Raw genomic sequence first — 26,292 nt, 5'->3', positions numbered from 1 at the left:
AGCCTTGGTCAGCAGAGAAGAGAAAAATCACTCAGGTGACCCCAGCTTCTACTCCTGTGTGGAGCCAGAGATAGAAGTTCACCTGAACCACATACCAAATGGGCCCCCAGGTCAGCTCATGCTTCCCCAATCAGGCATTGTCACCAAAGCCACCAAATTCCATGAGAGGGAGCCAGGGGGAGTCAAGGAAAAAGTAGCAATCCATTTCTGCACGGAATTTCCAGGGCGAAAAGAGTCTCAGCCACAGTTATTTCCCTTAGAAGTTCAGTTTTGTCTTGACCATTTCTAAAGTCTGCTCAGAACTTGGCTAGTAGATGACCAAAGCCCTGGGCTTGTTAGCCTTGCACATGTCCCCTCCCAGGAAGCAGAGCACAGGGAAGAGTACAGGGCAGTGACTGAGAGGAAAGAGCATGGGTCAGTGATTCCACACTTACAGGACACAGCATGGAACAGGTACTAGTACTCTTCACATAGAATTCAACAATTTTACTATTACTCATGAAATAATGGGGGCATGGAAGGGTTAGCCAGGTGGTTCATGGTGGCAGTGCCAGGATTTGACCCAGGCAGTCTGGCTGACAGCTCACGCTCTTAAGCACTGAGCTCCTTGCCTAGCACATGAGTAACTATTGTGAGTCCTCTGGGCTAGGTGGCAGAGAGAATCTGGACTGGTCCATCAGGGGAATTTTTCTCAAAGCTGCCCTTGTCTGGTCTCGTAAAGAGAAATGAAACCTACCTTTGTGACCCCCCAGTTCTTGCCCAAGGAGGAATTGTACATGCCCCCACTGGTGATCAAGGTCATCGACCACAGGCAGTTTGGGCGGAAGCCTGTCGTCGGCCAGTGCACCATCGAGCGCCTGGACCGCTTTCGCTGCGACCCGTATGCAGGGAAAGAGGACATCGTCCCACAGCTCAAAGGTAACGTGCAAGTCTGTGCAGAAGTCTAGGGGCTTTTCATGCATGACTCTGATGTACTCTTTACAAACGTTCTCAAGGTAAGTCCTGGATTCATTGGCTACATTTTACAGATGAGCAAACTGAGTTGCGGTGTGTTATGTCACTTTCCTAAGGTTCTATCATTCGTAAGTGGCAGAGCTGGGCTGGAATCTCGGCCTCGTTTTAGGGGTGGGTGGCGTGCTCCAGGCATTCCTCTCTGAAGCGTCTCGCTCCCGGGTGAATGTAAGACTTCTTTTGAGGAAGTGTTAAGTGCTCATGAATGTTCCCTATTTACTTTTCAACAAGCAGCTAGCAAAGCAGGGAGAGCTGTTCCCACATCAGTGATGGGGATGAAGCCATTTCCTCCACCTTTCACTGAATGGTTAGGAAGCACTCATTGACTGCCACGTGCTCTTCTAGATACCTGGGGACAGTGGGGACCAAGACAGCCATGTTCCCCTCTCACAAAGCAAGAGTCCAGCGGGGAAGGCAAATGAGGAAGTGTGCAGTTGCAGTCCAGTGTGATAAATACCTTGATGGGGAAAACAGGAAGCTCCCTGACTCCATGAACATTGACAGAGGAGGAGATTTTATTTCAGATTGCTTTCCATCTGTTGGCCTACCTCATTATCACATATAATTAATATGTAAATGACAGAGCAGGGCATAATACTTACTTTAGATTTCCATAATAAATAATAGCTAGTGATACAGCATTTTGCAATTACCCATTCAATAGTTACTTGCTTTTAGCTTACCATGTGCTAGGGACTGTGTTAGGGGCTGGGGGCTATATTGCATCAGTGCAAGAGATCCCAGGGCCCCTGGCCTCATAAATTAGACACCGTGGGAGGGCTGGAACAGCCTCATTCAGCTGATCCTTGGTGGCTTCAAGACTGAAGCAGATGTCTTCTATTTAAGCAGCTGTGTCACTAACTGGTTCTATTAAAACTTTCATAAGGGTTGGTATTGATTTTACAGAGCCTCTGAAACTCATCTGCTGTGTAGGTGTGAGTATCCTGGATCCCTGATTCAGAGAAGAGGGAGAAAATCCACAGTCACATTTAAGCAAAACTCTACATGTGCTTATCAAGAAATGTCCCATGTAAAACATTTTATGCTGAATTGATGGTGCCTAAAATAGCAGCATTTTTGATAACAACAAGGATTGTTGTAATTGCAGGATTGTTTCATTTTAAGGTTACTAAATGGAGAGGAACCACTTTCCTGGCTTTTTTTTTTCTTACTGTTCTCATGAGAGAAGGTTTTTTTGGTCCAAATACATGAAATCATCCAGAGGGTACAAATGCTACACGCTTTCTCTGGCCCTGGAATCACTTACGTGGATCTGTTTGTGTCTATTGCTCAGGGGTGGGCTAGGTCCAGGGCAGACATAGCCTGGCTAGTGACTCTACGTAATCAGTGTAGAGTGTGGTCAAGGTTTCAGAGAGCCCCAGAAAAGGAAAATCTGGTCCTTTCATAAAACCAATGAGAGGTTAATGGCCTCATGTTGGAAGTGCACAGAATACCATTCTCCTGTCCCTTGGGCTTTGTTTTCATGAGGAGGGTGAAGTGGAGAACTGATCCTCTAGGAAAGAGCTTGCGTTCAGTTGTGTTCCTGTGTCCCTGCCCTCTGGTTGTCTTGTTCCGTACTGTGCAGTTGTCAGGATCTGCAGGGGAGCCTATCTTGGAAGTGTAGAGACTGCTTACAGGTCTAGGGATGCCACCTAGATCTAAAACTACCTCACACAGTAACTGATAGATCACCGATGCTCAGGAAATGTCAGTCTCCCCTCCTCCCCAGTATCCCCCTGATGGTTACTCCAGGCTCTGGTGTGGTGGTTAAAACACAGCTTTGGAGTCAGCCAGACCTGGGTTACTTACTCCCCAACTTGCCACTGATTGTTTCACCTGAAGCAAGTGACTTGCTTGCTCTTAGCTTCAGTTTGTTTTAAAATTTTTTAAACGGGGAAAATGGCACATATTCTACAGGATTATTGAGGTATGAAATGAGATCATGTACGTAAAGTGTTTAGCTGAGTGCCCAGCACATGGTAAGTACCAAAAAAGGTTTCTTGCCTCTCCTCCTTTATGTCCTGTATGTCAATTGCCAGAGTGGGTTAAACAGAAAGTTCTATCGGCTTGACAGAGTTTGTTCTGTCTGGGTTCTGGCCTCCTGTTAAATGTCTTCCTGTTCGATGCTTCTTCAATAAATGGAGATGTACCTCTCATCCTATCCCCACTCCAGGGTGAGGCTTTAGTACCCCCGCTTTAGCTGAATCAAATGTAGTAAGCCCAGGGACGACTACTGAGTCCATGCTCTAACCCCCAAATCCTGAGTCACAGATATTTTGGGAATTGTACATAAAGTCAGGGCACATGTCTTCTCCCTATATATACGCTGTTGGGAATAAGGGCTGAATAAGCCAGTGCAACCTCAGACCTGAAATGTAAAACAATCCACCCTGCTTTTCTTTTCCTTTCCTTTCTCTTCTTCTTTTTTTTTTTTTAATTTAAGTTCTGGGATACATGTGCAGAACGTGCAGGTTTGTTACATAGGTATACACGTGCCACGGTGGTTTGCTGCACCCATTAACCTGTCATCCACATTAGATATTTCTCCTAATGCTATCCTTCCCCCAGCCTCTCACCCCTCCTTTCCCTTCTTTTTCTTATTTTTCTCTTATTTATTTTCTGTGTCTTAGGAACAAATTTCAAGAAAAGAAGACTCCTTCAGATGTAGGCTGTCTGTATGTTCTCACTTATAAGTAGGAGCTAAGCTATGGGAACACAAAGGCATACACAGTGGTATAATGGACATTGGAGACTCAGAAGGAGGAGGGGGATAAAAAGCTGCATATTGGGCACAATGTACACTACTCAGGTGACAAGTGCACTACAATCTCAGAATTCTCCACTATATAATTCATCTGTGTAACCAAAAGCCTCTTGTACCCCAAAAGCTATTGAAATAAAAAATAGTTCCCCACCCCTACTCCTGCACCCTCTAAAGACATATATTGACACAATTCTTTTTTGAGCACTTTCTGTATAGGCACTGGACTAATTATCTAAAAACAGTGTGGACATATCCCCTAGAAAATGTCTAAAACCATATTATATTTGCGGAAATGTGATGGATTGTTGGGTTATTTTCTACATTCAGGAGTTGTCCTCCCTATTCTGTAAGTCTCGTCCAAGAATAAACTCTACCATCCACCCTATGGCTGTTAAACTTGAACTTGGAGTAGAATGTTCGCCACTATATTTCTCTAAGTATCTTAAATTTAAAAAGTATTTGTCTTGCAGCCTCCCTTCTGTCTGCCCCACCATGCCGGGACATTGTTATCGAAATGGAAGACACCAAACCATTACTGGCTTCTAAGGTAGGCTTCAGAGCTCATTATTGGATGCTGTCAGTTTTATCTTCCAGATGTCTAAGCATTTGGTGAATTCAGTCAGACAACAATTTGTTGCAATTATAATCATCAGCCAATCCATTTATTGAAGACTGAGTACAGACAAGAGTCTAAATCTTGCACTCATCAACAGTTATAACACTGTGTAGACTAGTAGTCTTCAACCTTCACTAATAAGTCACCCAGAATACTTAAAATAAAACCCATGCCCAGGCCCCACCTCCCAAGAAGGAGAGGGACCTAGACATCAGTATGTTTTTAAATCTCCTCGAATGATTTTAATATGCGGGCACATCGGAGAACCACAGGTGTAGACAGTCTGAGAAAGATCGTTTGCTAGAAAGCGAAGTGTCAGAAGCAAATTTATAGCATTGCAACATTCAGATCAGAGATAACACAACACGCCAGATTCTTTCCCCTACATAAAGCAGAAGTGTTTCAAAATTTCTAATGACCATATTTATCAGTATATGGGACACCCAGGTTTTTATATTCACTGTCATTTTGAAGTGAAGAAATTGGTTGAAATATTCACTCAAGGCCCTATTTTAAAATGAACTATTCCAGCCACTTCTACATGAAGGAATGGGGGAAAAAGTCTCAGCCCAGAAAAAAAGAAAACACCAAATATCTCCCTGTTTCTCTTGGCATCTATGATGAACATTCACAGCGTGTTTTAATGTGCAAACTAGCCCAAAAATGCACATGATTGCACTTTAATATGTTATGTCCATAAACAGTGCCTTTAAAAAAATCTACTTCCTTCCCACTGCATTAAACTCACTAACAACTGGACCGTATAAAATATAGTCTCCACAGCCAGCACTGTGCAGGAGTGTGTTTGATTCTACTCTCTGGGAATCCTACATAGTCACAAACGACAATATCAAATTTCCAATCCCATAGGCCAAAACTACTGTGATCACTTTGTAAACCACCCCAGATATCCCTAATAATATGCCTAGTAGCCTTGGCAGAAGTTAATATACTTCAGATCTTTTCTGTAGATTTTTACAACTACTCTAGAAAAAGACATTTTAAGATCTTGCTGTATAATCTGCCTCCAGGTTTGCCATCTCTCATCGTCAGTCAATTCTTATTACATGCCTTCAGTGTACTCAGTAGCCCTAAGTACAACTGAGGAACAGGAGAAGAATAAAGTCAACAATCTATGCCAGTATTTTCATTCACTTCTTAACCATAGTTAGGAAATGTGACTATGTTACTGTAGCAACACTTTATGAAAGTTCAGTTTACATCATAGAATTAAACATTGCAACATAGCAGGATTGGGGATGGTAGTATCAGTCATTCCCACTGTATTGTAAATTGCCTTAATCTGCCTGCTCTCCTAATATCTAGTTGAGGTACACTGTGTTGATAAGAAAGGCTGGTTGAAATCTCTAAAAATCTGAGTCCACTTGTTCATCAAAGTAGACATGGCACATCTGTACAAAGTCAAATAAACAAAGTTGCACTTTGAAAGAGCCAATAACAAGCTTGCGGATGTCCTGTATTACATGTACATGTAATGCACATTACATGTACATGTAATGTACATGTAATGCACATGTATTACCACTTAATCCAGGCCTTGTGTCTGGGTAAATGGAGGGAATGCCTTAAAAATAACTATGCTGTTGCTGGGAGCTGGAGGCTGTGTCTTTGAGTGACAGTGTCACACTCCGGAAACTCATGGCATTACTCTGTGATGTCCATGGGAATTCTTAACAAATGGACTGAGCACTATCACAAGAAAAGTGAGAAATAAGTCTTTGGGGAAATTGGTCAAGTGCTAGCCAAATAACATGGACATGCGTACATGGCCATCTCAACAATTACCTTCCAATTCCAGTGCTTAAGCAGTATGTCAACAGCACTCAGCAAAATGGCTTCTCCAGCGACAGTGCATGTATGTATGATAAACAAATGCATGAGGCTGCCTGGGGCTGTGGGACCTTGGCCTAAAAACTTGAATTATTCTTACCACTCTTTCTATTAGTAGATTTTGGAGTGAAAAGTGATCTTTCAACAAACGTGATTGTTTTAAGCCTAAAAGAAGAATCTTCTGTGCCATTTAATTATTTGATTCCCATTGCAAGTTTATTATTAGATATAATAAAGCAAGTCACATCAGTTGCTTCCATTACCTTTCCACATGAACTAATGATCGTGTAGGCACGAATAAATTATCCCATACTAATCCTAAAGTTTAAAATCAGCAACTTGTCTTAAATAATGCCTTTTAGGCCTGACATGGTGGCTCACGCCTGTAATTCCAGCACTTTGGGAGGCTGGCAGTTGGATCACCTGAGGTCAGGAGTTTGTGACCAGCCTGGCCAACATGGTGAAACCCCGTCTCTACTAAAAATACAAAAAATTAGCCGGGCATGGTGGCGGGCGCCTGTCATCCCAGCTACTTGGGAAGCTGAGGCAGGAGAATCACTTGAACCTGGGAGACGGAGGTTGCAGGGAGCTGAGATCATGCCATTGCACTCTAGCCTGGGCAACAAGAGCAAAACTTAGTCTAAAAAAAACAAAAAATCTTTTAAATCATGAACTGTTATTTTCCTTGAAATGGTTTGAATTGTGAACAAACGCATTCTAAAAATCTGATTTCAGGAACCATTGAGAATGTAAGAGTACTTTGGAAATAAAATCACTCTCTCCAAAATCTCAATTCAGCTGTGATGATCTAACCCTTAAATCTTGCTTTGGTATGAATCTAATAGAAAGAATTGCCTATCTGTCCCTCTGCCTGTCTTGGCAATTCCATTGTGCTGAACAAAAATCAATCCAGAAAATACCAAGGGGCACCTACGGAAGCAGCCCCATGGCCTCTCACATGGCAGCCGGAGGAAGACCCTTTAGGATGAACATAAAGTTAGGATCTCAGAAAAGGGTCTAGTCAGCATGTCTTCAAACTGCCACTGAGGACGAGCTTGGCTAATGCCCCAACAGATACCAGGACCACATTCAGGCCCCACTTCCCAGTTCTTCATTCTCTCATCTCCTGGATGGGCCCTAGATCGGGGTGGGTTCTCTATGAAAAAAATCACGTGAAAGGATTTGGCCAATGGGAAACTTCACATCCTCATATTAGAGCAACTTTGATGGATGAGTATTTATTTGGTGCTGTAACATAGGCATGGTGGAGGGGGTACCTACATGACAACATTGCAGTCAAACATATCTTGTGACAGGACAGTTTTTTGTGGGGAGGAGAATTACACCAAGTTTGGAGATATATTTTAGGAACTAAACAGAATGTAAGGTCTGGAGCAGGGGGATGAGCAGCTCCATACCCTGCTCCTGTGTGAGCTGTGAAACGTCTAACTCCATCGAAAACATGAGACGGCGGGGCAGAGAAGGGGCTACTTCCAAACCTTTCATTGTAATACTGTGTGTAACCTTTTGCATATTTTCAGAAAAGAAACCAGTAAAGTGGGTTCAGTTGTGGGCTCATCTTGACTTAGAAAAATTTAAATAATTTAAATAACTCATCAAAATGTTGATAATATAAGGCATGCATGAATAATAATTTTTCCTTCTTTCTTTCTCTTTAAACCTCATGTTCCTGGGGTCTCCATATCTATGTGACCTGTTATATGGTTCGCCCTCTTCCTGACCCGACATGGGCACGAGCAGCTGACAGAAAAGGTAACTATGGTATACATTTTGCCACATCTAAGATTCATGGACCGGGCGTGGTGGCTCACGCCTGTAATCCCGGAACTTTGGGAGGCTGAGGCGGGCAGATCACCTGAGGTCAGGAGTTCAAGACCAGCCTGACCAACATAAAGAAACCCTGTCTCTACTAAAAATACAAAATTAGCCGGGCATGGTGGTGCATGCCTATAATCCCAGCTACTCAGGAGGCTGAGGCAGGAGAATCGCTTGAACCCGGGAGGCGGAGGTTGCAGTGAGCTGAGATCACACCGCTGCACTCCAGCCTGGGCTTAAAACTCCATCTCAAAAAAAAAAAAAAAAAAAAAAAAAAAAGGATTCATGTATTTTCTGCCCAGAATTTTTATGGGAATAGTTTTTTCTAAATCTAGGGGGGCCGGGCCCAATGGCTCACTCCTATAATCCCAGCACTTTGGGAGGCTGAAGCAGGCAGATCACTTGAGGCCAGGAGTTTGAGATCAGCCTGGCCAACACACGAAACCCTGTCTCTACTGAAAATACAAACATTCACCAGGTGGGTGGTGGGTGCTTGTAATCCCAGCTTTTCAGGAGGCTGAGGCACAAGAATCGCTTGAACCTGGGAGGTGGAGGTTGCAATGCAATGAGCTGAGATTGCACTACTGTACTCCAGCCCGGGCAACAGAGCGAGATGGTGTGTCAAAATTTAAAAAAAGAGCTAAATCCATGGGTAGGTTGCTGACCCATAAAGGGGAAGTAATTCTGTGTAAGTATGTGTAACACACATGCATCACACACACACACACATAAATAAGAAGCATATAATGTAATATATAATATAACACAAATAAGAAGTAGCTTTTCAAGACTGGGCGCAGTGGCTCACGCCCATAATCCCAGCACTTTGGGGGGCTGAGGCGGGCGGATTACGAGGTCAGGAGTTCGAGACCAGCTGGCCAATATGGTGAAACCCCGTCTCTACTGAAAATACAAAAAGTAGCTGGGTATGGTGGCATATGCCTGTAGTCCCAGCTACTCAGGAGGCTGAGGCAGGAGAATCGCTTGAACCCAGAAGGCAGAGGTTGCAGTGAGCTGAGATTATGCCACTGCACTCCAACCTGGGCAACAGAGTGAGACTCCGTCTCAAAAAAATAAAAAAATAGAAAGAAGTAGCCTTTCTTGTCCCTTCTTCCTTTCCCCCAAGGGGCGCTATTGCAGGTGACATTCTGTGTTTTTTTGTTTGTTTTTCTTTTGGCGTTACTATTTCCAAGGTAGGTTAAAATAAACAATGGGTGGGTCTGATAAGAATCTATTCTTGTTATAAATCTGAGTGGGAGGTCTTCTATATAGTTTGACAATATTCCACAAGTGACTCTTACATGCTGTCCCTTCTGTCCAACCAAGAACCACCCATTGAAACCAGAGATTCCCAACACCGTCTCCACATTGGACTCTCCTGGGGAACTTCTGAAAACTTATTGGATGCCCTGGTCTCACCCCCGACTGATTGCATCAGAATCTCCTAGGATAGGTCGGGAGCCCTGGTCTAACTGAACCATCATGCCTCCCTTCCTTTCATTTCACGTTTTATAATTTTCAAAGCTCTTTCTCCTAAAAATCCCCTACGATTTCCAGAACAACTTTTGGAGGTACATGGAGGCAGGTGGATGAAGGCAGTATGTGAATGCTTTGTCCATTGTATTATTATTCCATTCAGTGGATGAAGAAATTGACGCTCAGAGATGTTAAACAACTTGCCCAAGCCGGTACAGCTTATAACTTAAGGGTATGGCTTATAACATAAAGGAAGGAACTTGAATTAAAACCAGTTTTTCTAATTTTTAGCTAGTGAGTATTGTATTACAAGCCATTACTGGCTAAAAGGGCTAAGAAAATGAGATAGTAGAAAACATATATTGGAGGTTTTCTTTAAATTTATATGTATATGTAAATATCAAGTCAACAGAATAAAAATGTAAAAACCAACAAATTAATAGATTGTGTCTAAAGGACATAAGAACATTATCTAGTATGACTATAGCCAAACACATTTCATTGGCCAAGAATGGTCATTTCACCTCTAGTTTCTGAGTAGAAGAATCGTGAAGGCTTTCTCTATTGTGCATGTAAACAAAAGTCATATAATCTCACCTATAACAGGGTCAGAAGAACCTATTTCTTAACTATTAAATATTCATTTTCCTTTATAGATTGGAAGTCCAGGACATCACTAAAGACTTTTCCATTTTGACATGTTTTTAGGAGGAAGAAATCATGGACTGGTGGAGTAAATTTTATGCTTCCTCAGGGGAACATGAAAAATGCGGACAGTATATTCAGAAAGGCTATTCCAAGCTCAAGGTACCTGGATCTATGCTGCTGTGGGTGGAGAATCGACATCCTTTAAAACTGGCCACAGGCAGAGCTCAGAGGATGACTAAAAGGTCCCTTGGGTGGGTGCTAATGAGCAGGGGCCAGGAAAACCTCTGTCTTCCCAGAGAGCCCTCTCGCACGAGTTTTGGCTTTGCCAAGATTCCAGGGACTTGAGGACAGCTATTGAGTTATGGTTACGTGACTGCCACGTTGGGGCTCGGAGGCATCTGGCAGATGGTTGGGAATGGGCTGGCACCACGCTAATTAGGCCATGATGATCCAGTTTGACTCAGGAAAACCCAGAAGTCATAGTGCTATTTGCAGAATGACACAAGATGTCAACATGCTTCATTGTGTACTTTGAACCGGGATTGGTTTCACGAGCTGAAAAGTTGCATCTGTCACATGTATGCAGCATAAAATCACAGCCATGAGAACATGTATACGGGAGGAAGACAAGCGACTGAGCTAGGCATGGCTGACTAGCTCTGAGCTTTCTGTTCATGTTTTGAATTTTCTAATTCTTTGTTCAATTTTCAGCCTGTAGGGTACTCAAGTAGAAGCAGTGCTAAAGTTTTCAGAACAATGTATATGAGAAAAAAAACTTTAGAATGAGAAATATCTGGTCATTGAAATAATTTTCCCCATCAAAGCAAAAAAAAAAACCCACACCTTTTCATGTTATTGTCATAATTTCTCAGTGTAGCCTAAGAAATACTAGCATGTAAATAACCATTAATTCAGAAAAATGATCCAACGGGGCTGAAGGATCAGCCTCATACTCCATCCTCCCTCACTCCCTCTTCCCTTCCTGCCTGCCTTCTTTTCCTCCTGCCTGCTTGCCTTCCTTTCCTCCCTTCCTCCCTCCCTCCCTCCCTCCCTCCCTCCCTTCCTTCCTGTCCTTCCTTCCCTTCCCTTTCCTTCCTTCCCTTTCTTCCCTTCCTTCCTTCCTTCCGTCCTTCTCTTCCTGCCTTCCCTCCCTTCTTCCTCCCCTCCCTTCCTCCCCTCCCTTCCTCCCCTCCCTTCCTCCCCTCCCTTCCTTCCCTCCCTTCCTCCCCTCCTTTCCTTCCCTCCCTTCCTTCCTCCTTTTCTCCTTTCTTCCCTCCTTCTCCTCCTTCCTCCTCTTCTTGCTTTTTAAATTGAGAAATAATTTACATAAAATAAAGTGATCCATTCAACAAGTTGTGATTATTATATATACCCTGTGTGAACCACCACCCAAAACAAGAAAGAGAACATTCCCATTCCCACAGAAAACTTCCCCTTGTCCCTTTCCAGTCAATTTTCCACTATCCTCGTCCCTCCTAGGAGCAACTGATTGGATTTCTCTCACCACAAACTGATTTTGCCTGATTTTGCACTTGCTCTAAATGGACTCGTATGATTTATGTTTTGTGTGTCTGGCCTCTTTAGCCCCACGTTGCAGTTTCGAGACTCATCATGTGGTTGTGTGTATTCATAGTGTGTCCCTTGTCATTGCTGAGTAGTGTTCCATTGTGTGGATATGCCACAAGTTGTTTTTCCAGTCTCCTGATAATGAAGCTGCTGTGAACATTCTTCTAGCATGTGTATGTGTTTTCACCTCTCATCAGTAAATGCCTAGGAATGCGATCTCTGGATCATAGAATAGGTGGCTACTTAACTCCATCAGAAACTACCGGACATTTTCCAAAGTGGTTGTATCCGTCTACACTCCCGCCAGCGATGTGGGAGTTCCGGTTGCCCCCTCCACAACCTCATGCCCACTTGATACTGTCAGCCCTTTCGATTGTAGACCTTACCTGCACTTTAATGAGAAATTAAGGCTCTGTTGGTGGTTTTCAGATATATAATTGCGAACTGGAAAATGTAGCAGAATTTGAGGGCCTGACAGACTTCTCAGATACATTCAAGTTATACCGAGGCAAGTCGGATGAGAATGAAGATCCTTCTGTGGTCGGAGAGTTTAAGGTGAGTAAGATATGCGTGTTGGTCCTGTTTAAAATCCACCTTCCTTTTTTATATAGGCCTAGGATAAAGGACAAGCAGGGTCTGGGGAGGGGCATGTCCTGCAGCCTCTGAGGGATGCTGGAAGGTGCCAGAAAGGAAAAGGGGGAGGGGGAGCCAGAGCACTCTGAGCTATCTTCGCATCTCCTCCTGCCTCCCTGCTCATGCCAAGCAGCCTTGAATCCTAAGATGCAGTCTCTCCAAGATCTAGTTCCTCTCCTCATCCTACTGCCCCTACCATGCTTTCAGCAGGATCATTGTGACAACTTCTCACTTGACAGTCCTCATCACCTTTCTCATCACACTCCTCTCCAGCCTCCATGCAACCAAATCTGATCTTCTCTCTGGACTACTGAAAGGCTTTGCTTGGGTTTCCACAGGCAAGTCGCAACTCCTTCCAAAGGCAGAGCCAGTCTTTCCCAAGCTACATGGTCCCCTGCCTCCCTCCCCCTCACACACTCCACCCTCCTGCCTGGAAGAGCCTCGCCCAAGCCCCGGACACACCTTGTCCTCTCACAAGTCGGAGACTTGGGACAGGCTCTTCTTCCTTCCCTGGATGCCCTTTCTACCCGCTTTGTGGTCTGACAAAGTCCTACTCATTCTTTTAAGCACCAGCTCAAATGTCACTCTCTTTGTCAAGTGTTCCCTGATTGCTTCGGGCAGTGTGACTCACTCCTGCTTTGGGCTCCCACAGGTCTGGGTTCATGCCTCCATGAAAGCATCTTACACATGGAAAGTATCTGCAGTTATAATTGCCCCTCCCTGCAACCACGCTTGGCAAAGTCATGGCAGATGTGCTGCTGCTGCTGCTTCTTAATCCTTTGCCTATAGCAGACATTGCTAAGGAACCAGAGGATGATGCCCGATGCATGGTCTCAAATCCTCCTCAGTACAGCCTCCCACCAAGCAATCACAAATGGCACAAGAGCCAACCCTACTGACCACTGCTGCGCCAGACGAGAGTCCTTGAGTTCTTTTGTGGGTCCCTAGTACCTGGCACATAGTAGGTGCTTATTCCATGCCACTTGTCTGAATGAAGACCGCTGGAACTAAGATCTGTATGTTCCGAATCCAGCTTCAGTGCTTTCTCCTGGTTTCAAGGCAAAATATGTGGCCTCTCCAGCAGGTCTTGTTGGCTCACTCCTTCAAAATACAATTTTTGTGCCCTTACTATATGCCTAGTCCTGTGTTAGGCCCTGGAGATAGGGTGATGAACGAGACCTCATGCCCCCTCATCCATCTCTAGAAGCTCACGGTCTAGCGAAGGATCCAGACACTAAATAGATTATCTCAATGCAGAGGACAGGGCTGTGTCGGGGTGAGTGTGGGGTTGGATGAGAGCACCCAGAGAACATACCCGGCCCAGGAGCAATCAGGGAGGTTTCCTGGAGGAAGTGACACCTTTCAGCTGAGATTTGAAAGGTGTTACTTTTGAAACAGATTTGAAAGAAGTTTGCCTGGGAGTGCGAGGTGGAGTACAGAGGTGCTACAGGAAAAGGGGAATCACTGTTGGTATTTTGTTGGCTTTAAAATGTAATTATTGTTATTCCTATCTTCAAAGAATGTGCAGGATTTCACTCTTTCTCACCACCACCTCGTCCATCACACTGGCCTATGTTCTCCTCTTGACTCCCGATTTCTGCTGTGCTCTCTCTTCTCCCCTGTGAGCTCTCAAGTAATTACTTGAGAATCATTTCACTTTCCCTACTGGAAATATGCAAAGTGCAATGTGCATTATTTCTTCCACAAAAGACAGCGTTCCATCCCTCAATCCCACACCCCTGTGAGGGGAGGAGACTTACCGGGAGCCCTCTCTCTGGGCCACCCAGGGCCCTGTGAGTCCTTCTGTCTCTCCCTCTTAGGGCTCCTTTCGGATCTACCCTCTGCCGGATGACCCCAGCGTGCCAGCCCCTCCCAGACAGTTTCGGGAATTACCTGACAGCGTCCCACAGGAATGCACGGTTAGGATTTACATTGTTCGAGGCTTAGAGCTCCAGCCCCAGGACAACAATGGCCTGGTAAGAGTTTGGGTGTGGGGCCTTCTCCTGTAGCAAGATAATTACAGTCATCAGCCACAATAATTGTCTTGTTCTTTCTTTCTGGGCGTCTGTTATCTCACTAGGGGAAAGATGCTCCATCAAAACAATGTATTCGGGAGGATTGTCCCCATGGGGATTTATCTAAGAGCTTGCAGGGGCTTAAGGTCCCCTGGTTCATCCTTCTCATTTTACAGGTGTGAGCCAGGACTCCCCCCGCCACCACCCCTGCGCCCACACAACTGGCTGCATGCCACCCAAAGGAGAGCACTGCTCCCTCGTCTTAGGCACAGGGGTGCCATGGCGGCCACCTTGTCATCAGCTGGGAGTGGGTGTGGAGGCGAGCTGAGTCTGTCCCTGAACTTGACTTCACCTTGTGTCCTATGATGATGTAACCTCCCGTCTATTTTGTCCCCGCAGTGTGACCCTTACATAAAAATAACACTGGGCAAAAAAGTCATTGAAGACCGAGATCACTACATTCCCAACACTCTCAACCCAGTCTTTGGCAGGTAATGTGCATTCTTCAATGTTTTTCTGGCCTTCATTTCTCCACGGAACATGCGTGGAGACTCTAATGTGTGTCCAACCTTGTCCTAGGCCCTGTGATTGTGAACTAGATAAACCTTCTAGACAGGAGAGCAGGTAATAAATAGATAAACCCAAAATAAAAGAATTTCACGGAAGTGAAGAAGCTTGGTTCTGGTGGCGTGCAGGGTAGACAGGCAGCGTTAATACTGGTGTTACAGGAGCACAGGCCGGTTGGAGTTTTTCCGGGGACCACCCTGTCACCTGGCTGTCTGCGGAGCTGTTTATATAAAACATCTCAAAAAAAATCTCACAACTCTGAGGTGCCATTATTATTACTATTTTTAATTTTTTTTTTTTTAAACGGAGTCTTGCTCTGTCACCCATGCTGGAGTGCACTGGCGTGATCTCGGTTCACTGCAACCTCTGCCTCTCGGGTTCAAGTGATTCTCCTGCCTCAGCCTCCCAAGTAGCTGGGATTACAGGCGTGTGCCACCACACCCAGGTAATTTTTGTGTTTTAAGTAAAGACAGGATTTCGCCATGTTAGCCAGGCTGGTCTCGAACTCCAAACCTCAAGTGATCCTCTCGCCTCGGCCTCCCAACGTGCTGGGATTACAGGCATGTGCCACTGTGCCCACCCCATCATTCCTATTTTATAAGAGAAGAAACTGAGGCACAGAGAGATGCAGTGTTTAATGTACTTAGCTGTTAAGAGAAGAGTGAGGGCCGGGCACAATGGCTCACACCTGTAATCCCAGCACTTTGGGAGTCTGAGATGGGTGGATCACAAGGTCAGGAGTTCGATGCCAGTCTGGCCAACCTAGTGAAACCCCGTCTCTATAAACAAAACAAAAATTAGCTAGGCATGGTGGCACGTGCCTGTAATCCCAGCTACTCAGGAGGCTGAGGCTGGAGAATTGCTTGAACCCAGGAGGTGGAGGTTGCAGTGAGCTGAGATCGCACTATTGCACTCTAGCCTGGGCAGCAGAGCAAGACCCCATCTCCAAAAAAAAAAAAAAGTGAGGATTTGAACTCAGACCATCTGACCCCAGTGTCTGTGTGGCACGCCATGGTCTGATTTCCATCTCCATGTCAAACTTATTAGCTGCTCAGGGCAGGGATTACCAACCCAACTGTACAGGTGAAGAAAACAGGGCTCCCAGAGCTCTATTAATAGGGGTGGTGGGGTAAGTGATAGAGCCGAGATTTAGCTAGAAATTCTGCTGACTCCAAGCCCCAGGCTTTTCCAGCCGCCTTGGTGATATTTCACATTTGTGGCAAAGCCATCACCTGTAGAAAAATGTTCTCTGTCTGAGACATTTGTGAAAATGATGTTTTGTTCTGAGAACCTTGCTGAGTGAGAGAATACTGTGTTCTTGTTTGCTGCATGGCATATCTTTTTATTTCTGGCTTTATTATCTTGCCCATACGCTTCTTTTCTTCTTGAGTTTGTCGGTTTGTAGCCTTACGGGTTCTTTCTCTGTCATGTGTCACACACACATACCTGCGCACACACACCCCCGCCCCGCATGCTGCACACCCAAGGCCATGCGCCCGGGCCAGGGAATGGAAGTAATCCTCTGGCACCGCAATCTGATCGTTTTCCTTTTCTTCCACTGATCCAGCCCCGAGGTCTAGACAGGAAAAGGCACGCAGGGCAGGAAGGAGGGCTCCTGTGAGGGAGACAGGGAAGCAGGGAAAGCCAGCTTTGAAGGGAGAAAGGCAACCCTGTCTGAATTGCTCGTCTCAGAGGAGCCAGGCACAAGCTTAATTAAGTGGCAGGAAAAGTCTTGCTCGGAGGCACCCTGGAAGGAAGCGGTGCTGTCAGGCTCTGCTAGGCCCATCGCTGTCTGGCAGGTGGGCAGACTTCCCCTCATCCAGCAGGGTGGAGCCAAGGAGACGCCGGCTCTGCAGCCCCTTAGATGGCTCCGGTCCATGGCCTCGGTCTTAGCGGGTAGCTTTCTTCTCTGCAGAGACTCTTGGGGACTCTGGAACAGGAATTCAGAAAGGACCAACCTTTCCTATGTGCGTGGCCATTACTCAGAGTCCTATCCATCATGGCAGATCGCCTTCGAAAGAATAGCAGTGTCTTCCGCAGGATATTAATTGATGTTCCAAGAAAAAAATATATTCCTTAGTAAAACCAAGACACTTGGGTCTAAAAAGATTATAATTGCAGGACTTCTCAGAACCTTTAGTATGTCCAGAAGAACTGCAAAAGAAGCAGTTCTCAACTATATTTGACTGAAGAATTCTTTCTCCCAGAGACCACATATGATTTGTTTCCTGGAATTTGGGATTGGAAATGTGCTGGTTTGGGGCACATGTGGGTAAGGCGCTTCATGTGTCATGACTCAAGCACCTTTTCTCACATCCGTTTTCTGCTCAAATGGATCAACATTCCTGGCTCTTTGGGCAGGAACCAGTCCACACACCAGAGTGCAAGGAGAAGGGGAGGAGGCAGAGAGGAGGCCTCTCACAGCTTCTCCTTCAACAGAATGTATTGAACACCTTCTCTGGGATGAGTCCCTCTGTGGACAGTGCAGATACAGAACCCAAAGCCCGCCCTCTAGTGCGCATTGCTCGCCCACCACAGAAGCACTGTCTGACTCTATCTTCATCTCAGAAGTGTGTACATTTTAATGTGGGTTCTCTAGAAAAGCCTTAAAGAACTGGAGCCGGCAGGGCGCGGTGGCTCATGTCTGTAATCCCAGCACTTTGTGAGGCCGAGGTGGGCGGATCACTAGGTGAGGAGATTGAGACCATCCTGGCTAACACGGTGAAACCCCGTCTCTACTAAAAATACAATAAATTAGTCAGGCGTGATGGCGGGCACCTGTGGTCCCAGCTGCTAGGGAGGCTGAGGCAGGAGAATGGCGTGAACTTGGGAGGCTGAGCTTGCAGTGAGCCGAGATCATGCAACTGCACTCCAGCCTGGGCAACAGAGCGAGGCTCTATCTCTTAAAAAAAAAAAAAAAAAAAAAAAAAGAACTGGAGCCAAGGGCAGACCCAGAGGGCCTGGGAGGAGAGGGGGAGCCTTCGGGGCACCCTGCATATCACAGCCTGTGGTAAATCGCACTCACTCTCCTCCCCTGTGCTTCTGTGGGCTGAGTCAAAGATGTTCCATGGGGCAGTGGTCTCTATGAAGGCAGAAGAGGGAACCTAGCAGGGGCACAGTTATGGAGGGTACTTGTGCCTTACTCATCTCTGAGCTGGGTAGAGGTGCTCCGGTGAACAGCTAATGGGCATGTGATGATAAAGTTAATAATATAATAATACATCATTATTATTATACTGGCATTGGAGCAATGCACTCCTGCCAAATGCTCTCTAAATATTTCTTCACTTGACCCTTATAACGACACTGATGGGAGGTGTTATTATCACCACTTTACAGATGAGAAAACTTAGCACAGAGAAATTAAGTAACTGGTCTAGAGTCCCACAGCTGGTAAGCAGCAGAGGTAGGATTTGAACCTAGGCATTTAAAGCCCACAGGTTTCCTGAGCAAGCATATGTTCTCTTCTTGTTCTTATTTCTAGTATGTACTATTTATCAAGCCACCCACCACCACCCACCCTGACTATCCTACTCAGATGTCCTCCATCTGAGGACATACCATACCACACATGGCCCGGGGAATTCTGTGCACAGAGCACAGGTTTTTGTGAGGTACCCAGATGGATCGTGAAGATTCTGACCTTGCATTTGTTTATTTAGGATGTACGAACTGAGCTGCTACTTACCTCAGGAAAAAGACCTGAAAATTTCTGTCTATGATTATGACACCTTTACCCGGGATGAAAAAGTAGGAGAAACAATTATCGATCTGGAAAACCGATTCCTTTCCCGCTTTGGGTCCCACTGCGGCATACCAGAGGAGTACTGTGTGTAAGTTGCTTTGACCGTACAAGAGGCACTTTGCTGCCTCTGACATTGGCACCCGAGGAGGCCTAGGCCCTCTACCTTAGCGCCTTCCTTCACTGAGCCACTGCTCCTGTCACTCAGTTAGGTACGGATTTCAATCACAGGATTATTTTAGGGAATCTTAGGGCCACCTCATGAACCCCACTCACATCACAGTGTGTGTAAAATGGTGGCAGCTGGAGCAGTGCCATGCACTGGGGAATGGCACAGGTGGCAGCCCAGAAGACCAGTTCCCTTGCTACCCCTCACTGAGCCCCTCCTGGATGTCAAGGACTGAGGGCTGGCAATGTTTGACAGCAAGGATTCCTTGCCCTTGGGAAATAGGGATTCTCTGCGCCTTGTACTTAATTTTGTGATGTCCCTCTTCTCCTGCCTGCTATACAGTGTCTTTCCACAGTATCTGATGAGACATAGCTTGCAATTTCTAGTTTATGAGTTTGCCTATTATGACTCAGTGATCTCAGTCAAACTCCTCACTTTTACAGAGGAGGAAACTGAGGGCTACATACATGTTAAATAAATAAATACATCTGTTTCGCTGAGGCCAAAATAGCATATGGATTTTTAGGACTCTGAAATAGATTTCTAGGCCAAAGTCGGAGTGTAGCGCAGATTTCCTGCTCCCACTGTATGGGAACACCTAAGAGTCCGTGAGCATGTGTATTTGAATCCGAGAAGAACCTGCAGGCTGCTCCGTAACTCCGAGCCATGTGATGCTCTTCACAGTTCTGGAGTCAACACCTGGCGAGATCAACTGAGACCAACACAGCTGCTTCAAAATGTCGCCAGATTCAAAGGCTTCCCACAACCCATCCTTTCCGAAGATGGGAGTAGAATCAGATACGGAGGACGAGACTACAGTTTGGATGAATTTGGTGAGCACCTAGCTGTGGATTGTAAACTTGTACAAAGTATAGTAACCCATATATATTGCTTGGTTTGGGGGAGTGAATAGACAGAGCCAGTACCCTAATTACACCACGAGGCTCTGCGCACGTGACACTATCTAACAACACTAACAACAGCCACATCAGAGTTCTGCTGTCTTGTCAAGTGTCAAAGTGGACACATTTTCTTGTCTGTCTTATGTTTTACTTGCCCTTTTTAGATCGTAGCCATTAGAGTTTTACACAAAGTACTAGTAATGAACTAATTTCCATGTAATGCATAATTTGCTCAAAAATGCCCAGATGGTAGTGCAGGAATTTCCCTTCCAGGTTTATTCCATCATTTGTTCCATCCCTTCTCCCAGAAGCTTCAGGGATGCTGTGGTTGGCTTGAAGAGCCTGCTACGTTCCCATTTGGCTCATGTCCAAGCTTGGGGTCTTGCTCTTTCCAAGCAGCAATTTATAATACGGCCTGTCCTGACGCATCAACAGCTAGCCACACTGTGACAAAGACTGCAGTAAGCATCGCAGAGCATGCGGACTGTGCTTCCATGTTTTGCATGGGGGAGGGATACCCAGAGGGGGTGGTGGCAGGTGCATGGGATATCCAGGGGGAGCTGAAGAAAGGTTCACAGGAAGAAAAGTGCTTTCTGCTCCTCAGCTTGATTCATGACATTGTAAAAAACTATGTTTTCAGGCTGGGCACAGTGGTTCACACCTGTAATCTCAGCATTTTGGGAGGCCAAGGCAGGTGGATCATTTGAGGTCAGGAGTTCAAGACCAGCCTGGCCAACGTGGTGAAAGCCCATCTCTACTAAAACTACAAACAAAACAAAACAAAACAAAACAAAAGAGCTAGGTGTGGTGGCATGCACCTGTAATCCTAGCTACTCAGGAGGCTGAAGCATGAGAATCACTTGAACCCAGGAGGTGGAGGTTGCAGTGAGCCAAGATCGTGCCACTGTACTCCAGTCTGGGTGACAGTGAGACCCTGTCTCAAAAAAACAAACAAAAAAACCTATGTTTTGTCTTTCCATTTTAAAGAGGACTTGGTATCAGGGATGATTAGATGTTTACGAAATGTTGATGCTGCTAACATGTGAACTTGCAAACAGGATTGGAAATAAATTGGGAAGCATCATGGTCTGATGGTTAAGGGTAACCCCAAACAAACAACCCCCCTGTCGTGGGGATTGTTCCAGTTACTATTGATATACGAACTTAGTAACTGAAAACAACCATTTGTTTTCCTCACCATTTTGGGGGGTCAGGAGTTCAGGACAGGCTCAGGTGAACAGTTCTGGCCGAGGCTGGCCGTGAGCTTGTGCTGCAAGAGTATATACAGAACGCTCGCACTCGCCGGATCTGGCGTTCTGGTCCCTTTGCTCTTGGCAGTCCACAAGTTACGTTTGAGACTGGGTGGCTCATCTCCTGAGGTTGCAGTCAGACGTCGGCTGAGGCTGCAGTCATCTGAGAGCCCTGCTCGGGGGGAGCCATCAGGTGGCCCACACGCAGCTGGCAGTTGTGCCAGCTCTCGGCTGGGGTTGATGACCAGAGCACCTACACAGGCCTTTCCAGCATGGCAGACTCTGCGGACTCAGGTTCCTTACATGTGGATGGTGTCCCCCAGAGTGGGGGTCCCCAGAAAACCAGGCAGGAGCTGTGTGGCCTTTGTGTCTAAGCCTTGGAGTCACACAGCCTCTTTTCTCCATACTTTAGTGTTTGAGTACGTCTCCAGATTCAAAGGGAAATGACACAGACCCCACCTCTTCATGGGAGAAGTGTCAAGAGAATATGGGGCCTATGTTTTCAGAATACCACAGTGATGGCCGGGTGCGGTGGCTCACGCCTGTAATCCCAGCACTTTGGGATGCCGAGGTGGGCAGATCGCTTGAGCCCAGGAGTTCAACACCAGCCTGGCCATCATAGCGAAAACCCCCCTCTACTAAAAATACAAAAATTAGCTGCGTGTGGTGGCACATGCCTGTAGTCCCAGCTACTCGGGAGGCTGAGGCGTGAGAATCACTTGAACCCAGGAGGCGGAGGTTGCAGTGAGCCGAGATTGCGCTGTTTCACTCCAGCTGGATGACAGAGCGAGACCGTCTCAAGAAACAAAAAACCAGAGTACCACAGTGATGCTAGCTGCTGTAAAAATTGAACCTCCAAATGTCCGTGTTCTAACACAAAAGTTTATTTCTCATTGATTCTAAGTAGATATTCCTCCAGGTGGGTAGCTGTCTTCCAAGCAGTGCTCCATGGACCCAGGTCCCTGCCATCTTCTAGCTCTGCAGTTCTTCAGTGCAGGAGTCTAAGGCTGCTGTTCCTTTTTGCAGTCGGAATAAAAAGGCACATAGAGACTCCTACCCACGAGGGATTTATGGGCCAGGTCTGGAGGGGATACACATGTCACTTCTACCCATGTTACCCTCTGGCTGAACTTGGTCACATGGCCTCCTCTAACTGCAAGGGAGGCTGAGAAACAGGCACGCCATGAGCTCGTGCCACAGAATTAAATACAGAATGCTCCCGCTTACCCGTTCTGGCATCCCGGTCCCTTGACTATCGGCAGCCCGCAGGTTAGGTTTGTTACTGGGTGGGGCAGGGCTCCTGGTCAGTTCTGTCAACTCTTCCTTCACAAGTCAAAGTCTGCATGTTGGCACTGCCTGTCCATTTTGGCAAAGTCTGGGATGAAGTGCTGGAAGCAGCTCCAGGCAATCTGGCTAAACTATTCCCAAATACTCATTCCTGCTTCAATGCCACTTTCCATTGCAGAAGCCAACAAAATCCTGCACCGACACCTCGGGGCCCCTGAAGAGCGGCTTGCTCTTCACATCCTCCGGACTCAGGGGCTGGTCCCCGAGCACGTGGAAACAAGGACTTTGCACAGCACCTTCCAGCCCAACATTTCCCAGGTAAAGGGCCTCCCCTCCCTTAAAGACCATTATCCCTGCCCCACATGCAATGGCAATAGTTGACGTGTTTGCCCCTTTTATCTTCTTTGAATGCTTTTAGATGTACAGAGATAGAAATGAGATTCAAATTAGTGTCATATCAAAGGGGAATATTTTGTAAGAATTTCCAGGTAACTCTCTAAATCCAGAAAGGAGATTGGCCATGACTCAGACCAAACCAGAACCAGGGTCTCTCTGTCTCATCTCTGTTTCTCTGGGTCTATTTCATCTGCCCTCTTGCTGTGATCACCTTCCTATGAGTCAAAGTATTACAGAGAGTCCTCGAGCGCTTGTGTGTTGTAATGCGGCCCCATCTATTTCTAGGGATTCGTTGCCCAAACTTGGCCCCCTTGCCAACCATGGGACCACTCAGCTCCAGCGAGGTGGGCAGGGTCTGGGAAAGTGATTGAGCTCAGCCCAGTTCAGGAGGTGCCATCTGAGACTACAGTATCAGGGAGGCAAGGACCATGTGGATAGCGATGGGGGACATTCCACTCCCAGAAGATGGAGAGCAGTTTCCACAGAAGCAAAGCAAGACATGGCCACTGACAAAATAATCTATGTGGAGGCTTGTTATAATAAAGATGTCCAGGTCATGTCTGAGATTTGGATCTAGTAGGTCTAGGGTGGGTCCAGGAATCTGAATTTTAACAAGTACCTGAAAAGGTTCTGATCACACTTTAAGAAATATTAATCTAGGATGGGCGAGGTGGCTCACACCTATAATCCCAACACTTTGGGAGGCCGAGGCGGGTGGATCACGAAGTCAGGAGTTCGAGACCAGCCTGGCCAAGATGGTGAAACCCCACCTCTACTAAAAATACAAAAATTAGCTGGCTGTGGTGGTGGGTGCCTATAATCCCAGCTACTGGGGAGGCTGAGGCAGGAGAATTGCTTGAACTGGGGAGGCGGAGGTTGCAGTGAGTTGTGATCACACCACTGCACTCCAGCCTAGATGACACAGCTAGACTCTGTCTCAAAAAAAAAGATTAATCTCATGATGCTAATATTGTTGACCCCGACAGCAAAACTATGGACGTGCTGATTGCAAAAGGGTTGGCCTGGGCTTTCTAGGTTGTTTTGTCACTTCCTTCTTGCTTTTATTTTGTTCTACATTTCCATTTCTTCCTTTCACCAAAGAATCTATTCCTCCTCCTTTTTCTCCTCTTGCCCCTTAGCTGTATAAGGAGTTTCAAGAAATGACAGATTGAGGAAGATTTCTCCCTGGGAATCCACAAACCCCCATCACTTCTGCCTACAGCATTAGCCACAGACTGGCTGGGTTTGGGGAGACACTGGACGCCTAATATTCTGTAGAGTGCTTGATGAATTGTAGAGCCCTGAGCCCTACAGATTAGTTGGAGGGGAGTCGGATCATAGTAAAATATATCCCTTTTCAAGAGCTGCACTTAATGTATTTTGGTCACAATGCATTAGGAAGCCAATCTAGTGGTTTCCTTGGCAACTTTCTTGAAGATCAGTTTGTTTTTGTCTAAATACAGTCTACAGAACATTCAAAAACAGTTTGAAGAATACAAATTGGTTTGTACAGTTGATATAGTTTTTTTATGGCATTCCTGACCTGTCTGGAAGAACTTTCGAGTCAGACGGATGGGCTCAGTCTGTGGCAGTCAAAGAGCTGAGCAGGACCTCCCCAGGATGGCAGCACAAATGTCAGTCTAGGCTTTCATCTCCCCTTCCTGCTAGCCACTTACCTGGTGGTGGGCACCAATGAACCAATGGCCAGGAATCCTTACCTTTTGGGAACCATAATATTATCATTGTTTGAGCTCCTGTTTTGAAAATGCCATGTTGTAAGTTTTCCTTGTTGTAAGTTTTCCTTTTACAAAATTTAATACCATTTTCACTAATTGCATTCATTACTTTTTGTATTTTGAGGTAAGTAGAGAAACACTTGGGTATGGCAAAATGGAGATTGGTGTCAGGTGGGCAATGTGATGGATAGAATGACAGCATGAGAACTGCTAAAGGTGAAGGACCCAATTTTAAGTCATTGTAAGAGGGGGTGGGTGTGTGCGTGTGTGTGTGTGTGTGTGTGTGCATGTGCATGCCTGCATGTGGGGTGTATGTGTGGGTATGTTGGGATTGGGTTAGTGATGGGAAGTCTGCAGTTTTATTAACCAGGTGAGACCCAGACTATGATATAGATGGACATGTGCAGCCATCAGTGACCCCTGGGTGAGAATGGAAAGTGGGTGGCCCAAATGACATTGTACATACAAGATTTATCTTGGTTTGCTCTCTTCCACTTCTTGCCTTCCATATGGACTAATAAATTAGAGGGACTAAATAAACAGTTTCATCTAAGAAATATTAAAGAAAATTGTGGCTTCTGCTACCCATCATATAACTTCAGTCCTCTTTTCATTTTCAAATGGTTTAGGGAAAACTTCAGATGTGGGTGGATGTTTTCCCCAAGAGTTTGGGGCCACCAGGCCCTCCTTTCAACATCACACCCCGGAAAGCCAAGAAGTAAGTCATCTTGAGACCCTGCTACATACACTGGGCTGGGGACTTGGTCCAGGACCAGAAAAAAAGTACCTTCCAACTGTGCTTCTTGCAGATACTACCTGCGTGTAATCATCTGGAACACCAAGGATGTTATCTTGGATGAGAAAAGCATCACAGGAGAGGAAATGAGTGACATCTACGTCAAAGGGTGAGGTTAGCATACAAGAGACTTTGCCAAGCTCAGGGAAACAGACTCTCTCCTTCATGAGTTTTCATTACTGAATGCGCCCAAGATAGGATTCTTGGTTTTTTGAGGCTATTTTATCTCATTAATGTGATCTACTTAGGTAGCTCCTGGAAAGCAAAGGGGAGAGAATAGAGAAAGAGAGTGAGACCTGTATGGACTTTGTTTATGAGCAAAGCTATATAAGGATTATAAGAACTGATAAATATTTATTTGTTTCCTTTTTGACAAAGTGGATTTTTTTTTCAGTTTCTTGAGCAGATTTATTATTTCTGGGACTTTTTAGCCATGTAGTTTCTTTTTATTCCCCTTTGATACCCTGAATAGCCTTTGAGACACAAGTAAAGCTTCCAAAATTTCATTTTCTACATACTGTATTACCAGAAGCCCATGTCTATGGAAAAGAGGAAATGTTCACAGATTTCAAAAGAAGTCATTTATTCTACCAACCTGCACTGAGTGCCAGCATCCAACATCTCCAGGGTCATTGTTGTTCAATATTCTCTTACTTGCCTAATTCAATTTCAAATCGTCTGTGTGGATGCCTTGATCATATGCCTCAATCATAGATGTTGCGTGCAGTACAGCATAGTGACTAAATTCTGGTACTTTCCCTGCTGGCTGGGCAAGGTAGTTAGCTCGCTGTTCCTCATCTGTAAAATGGTGATAATGATTATTCCTCCTTCCCAGGGATATTCAGGTGATCCAGTTATTCAAAGCATTTAGGACAGTGCCTGGCAGATAGTATTGTTGCTGTTCCACATGGACTGAGTTTGGTTCCTTGATATATAAAAGATAAGACTTGTGACATTTAATATATTCATAAAGTCAGAATAAACTTTCACCTATAATCCCATGTGGCCTTCAATCAAAACTTTGTTAAAGA

General features: G+C 45.6%; 1 protein-coding gene across 2 annotated transcripts in view; it reads left to right on the top strand.

Moving 5' to 3' along the window:
• Positions 1–26,292, top strand: part of MYOF (myoferlin) — a 173,061-nt gene that overhangs the window by 131,486 nt on the left and 15,283 nt on the right. For both annotated transcript variants that reach the window (XM_050802713.1, XM_050802712.1), the window contains 12 exons: positions 753–918; positions 4,246–4,322; positions 8,004–8,015; positions 10,263–10,361; positions 12,198–12,323; positions 14,222–14,377; positions 14,816–14,907; positions 18,646–18,816; positions 19,579–19,727; positions 22,512–22,651; positions 25,095–25,183; positions 25,275–25,370. In XM_050802713.1, coding sequence (XP_050658670.1) covers positions 753–918; positions 4,246–4,322; positions 8,004–8,015; positions 10,263–10,361; positions 12,198–12,323; positions 14,222–14,377; positions 14,816–14,907; positions 18,646–18,816; positions 19,579–19,727; positions 22,512–22,651; positions 25,095–25,183; positions 25,275–25,370 — 1,373 coding nt within the window. The remainder of the gene's footprint in view (positions 1–752; positions 919–4,245; positions 4,323–8,003; positions 8,016–10,262; positions 10,362–12,197; positions 12,324–14,221; positions 14,378–14,815; positions 14,908–18,645; positions 18,817–19,578; positions 19,728–22,511; positions 22,652–25,094; positions 25,184–25,274; positions 25,371–26,292) is intronic.

Source organism: Macaca thibetana, chromosome 9 (genome assembly GCF_024542745.1).
Source record: "Macaca thibetana thibetana isolate TM-01 chromosome 9, ASM2454274v1, whole genome shotgun sequence".
Lineage (NCBI taxonomy): Eukaryota > Metazoa > Chordata > Mammalia > Primates > Cercopithecidae > Macaca > Macaca thibetana.
The sequence above is the reverse complement of the archived record's forward strand: the minus strand, read 5'-3'. Positions and strand labels throughout refer to the sequence as shown.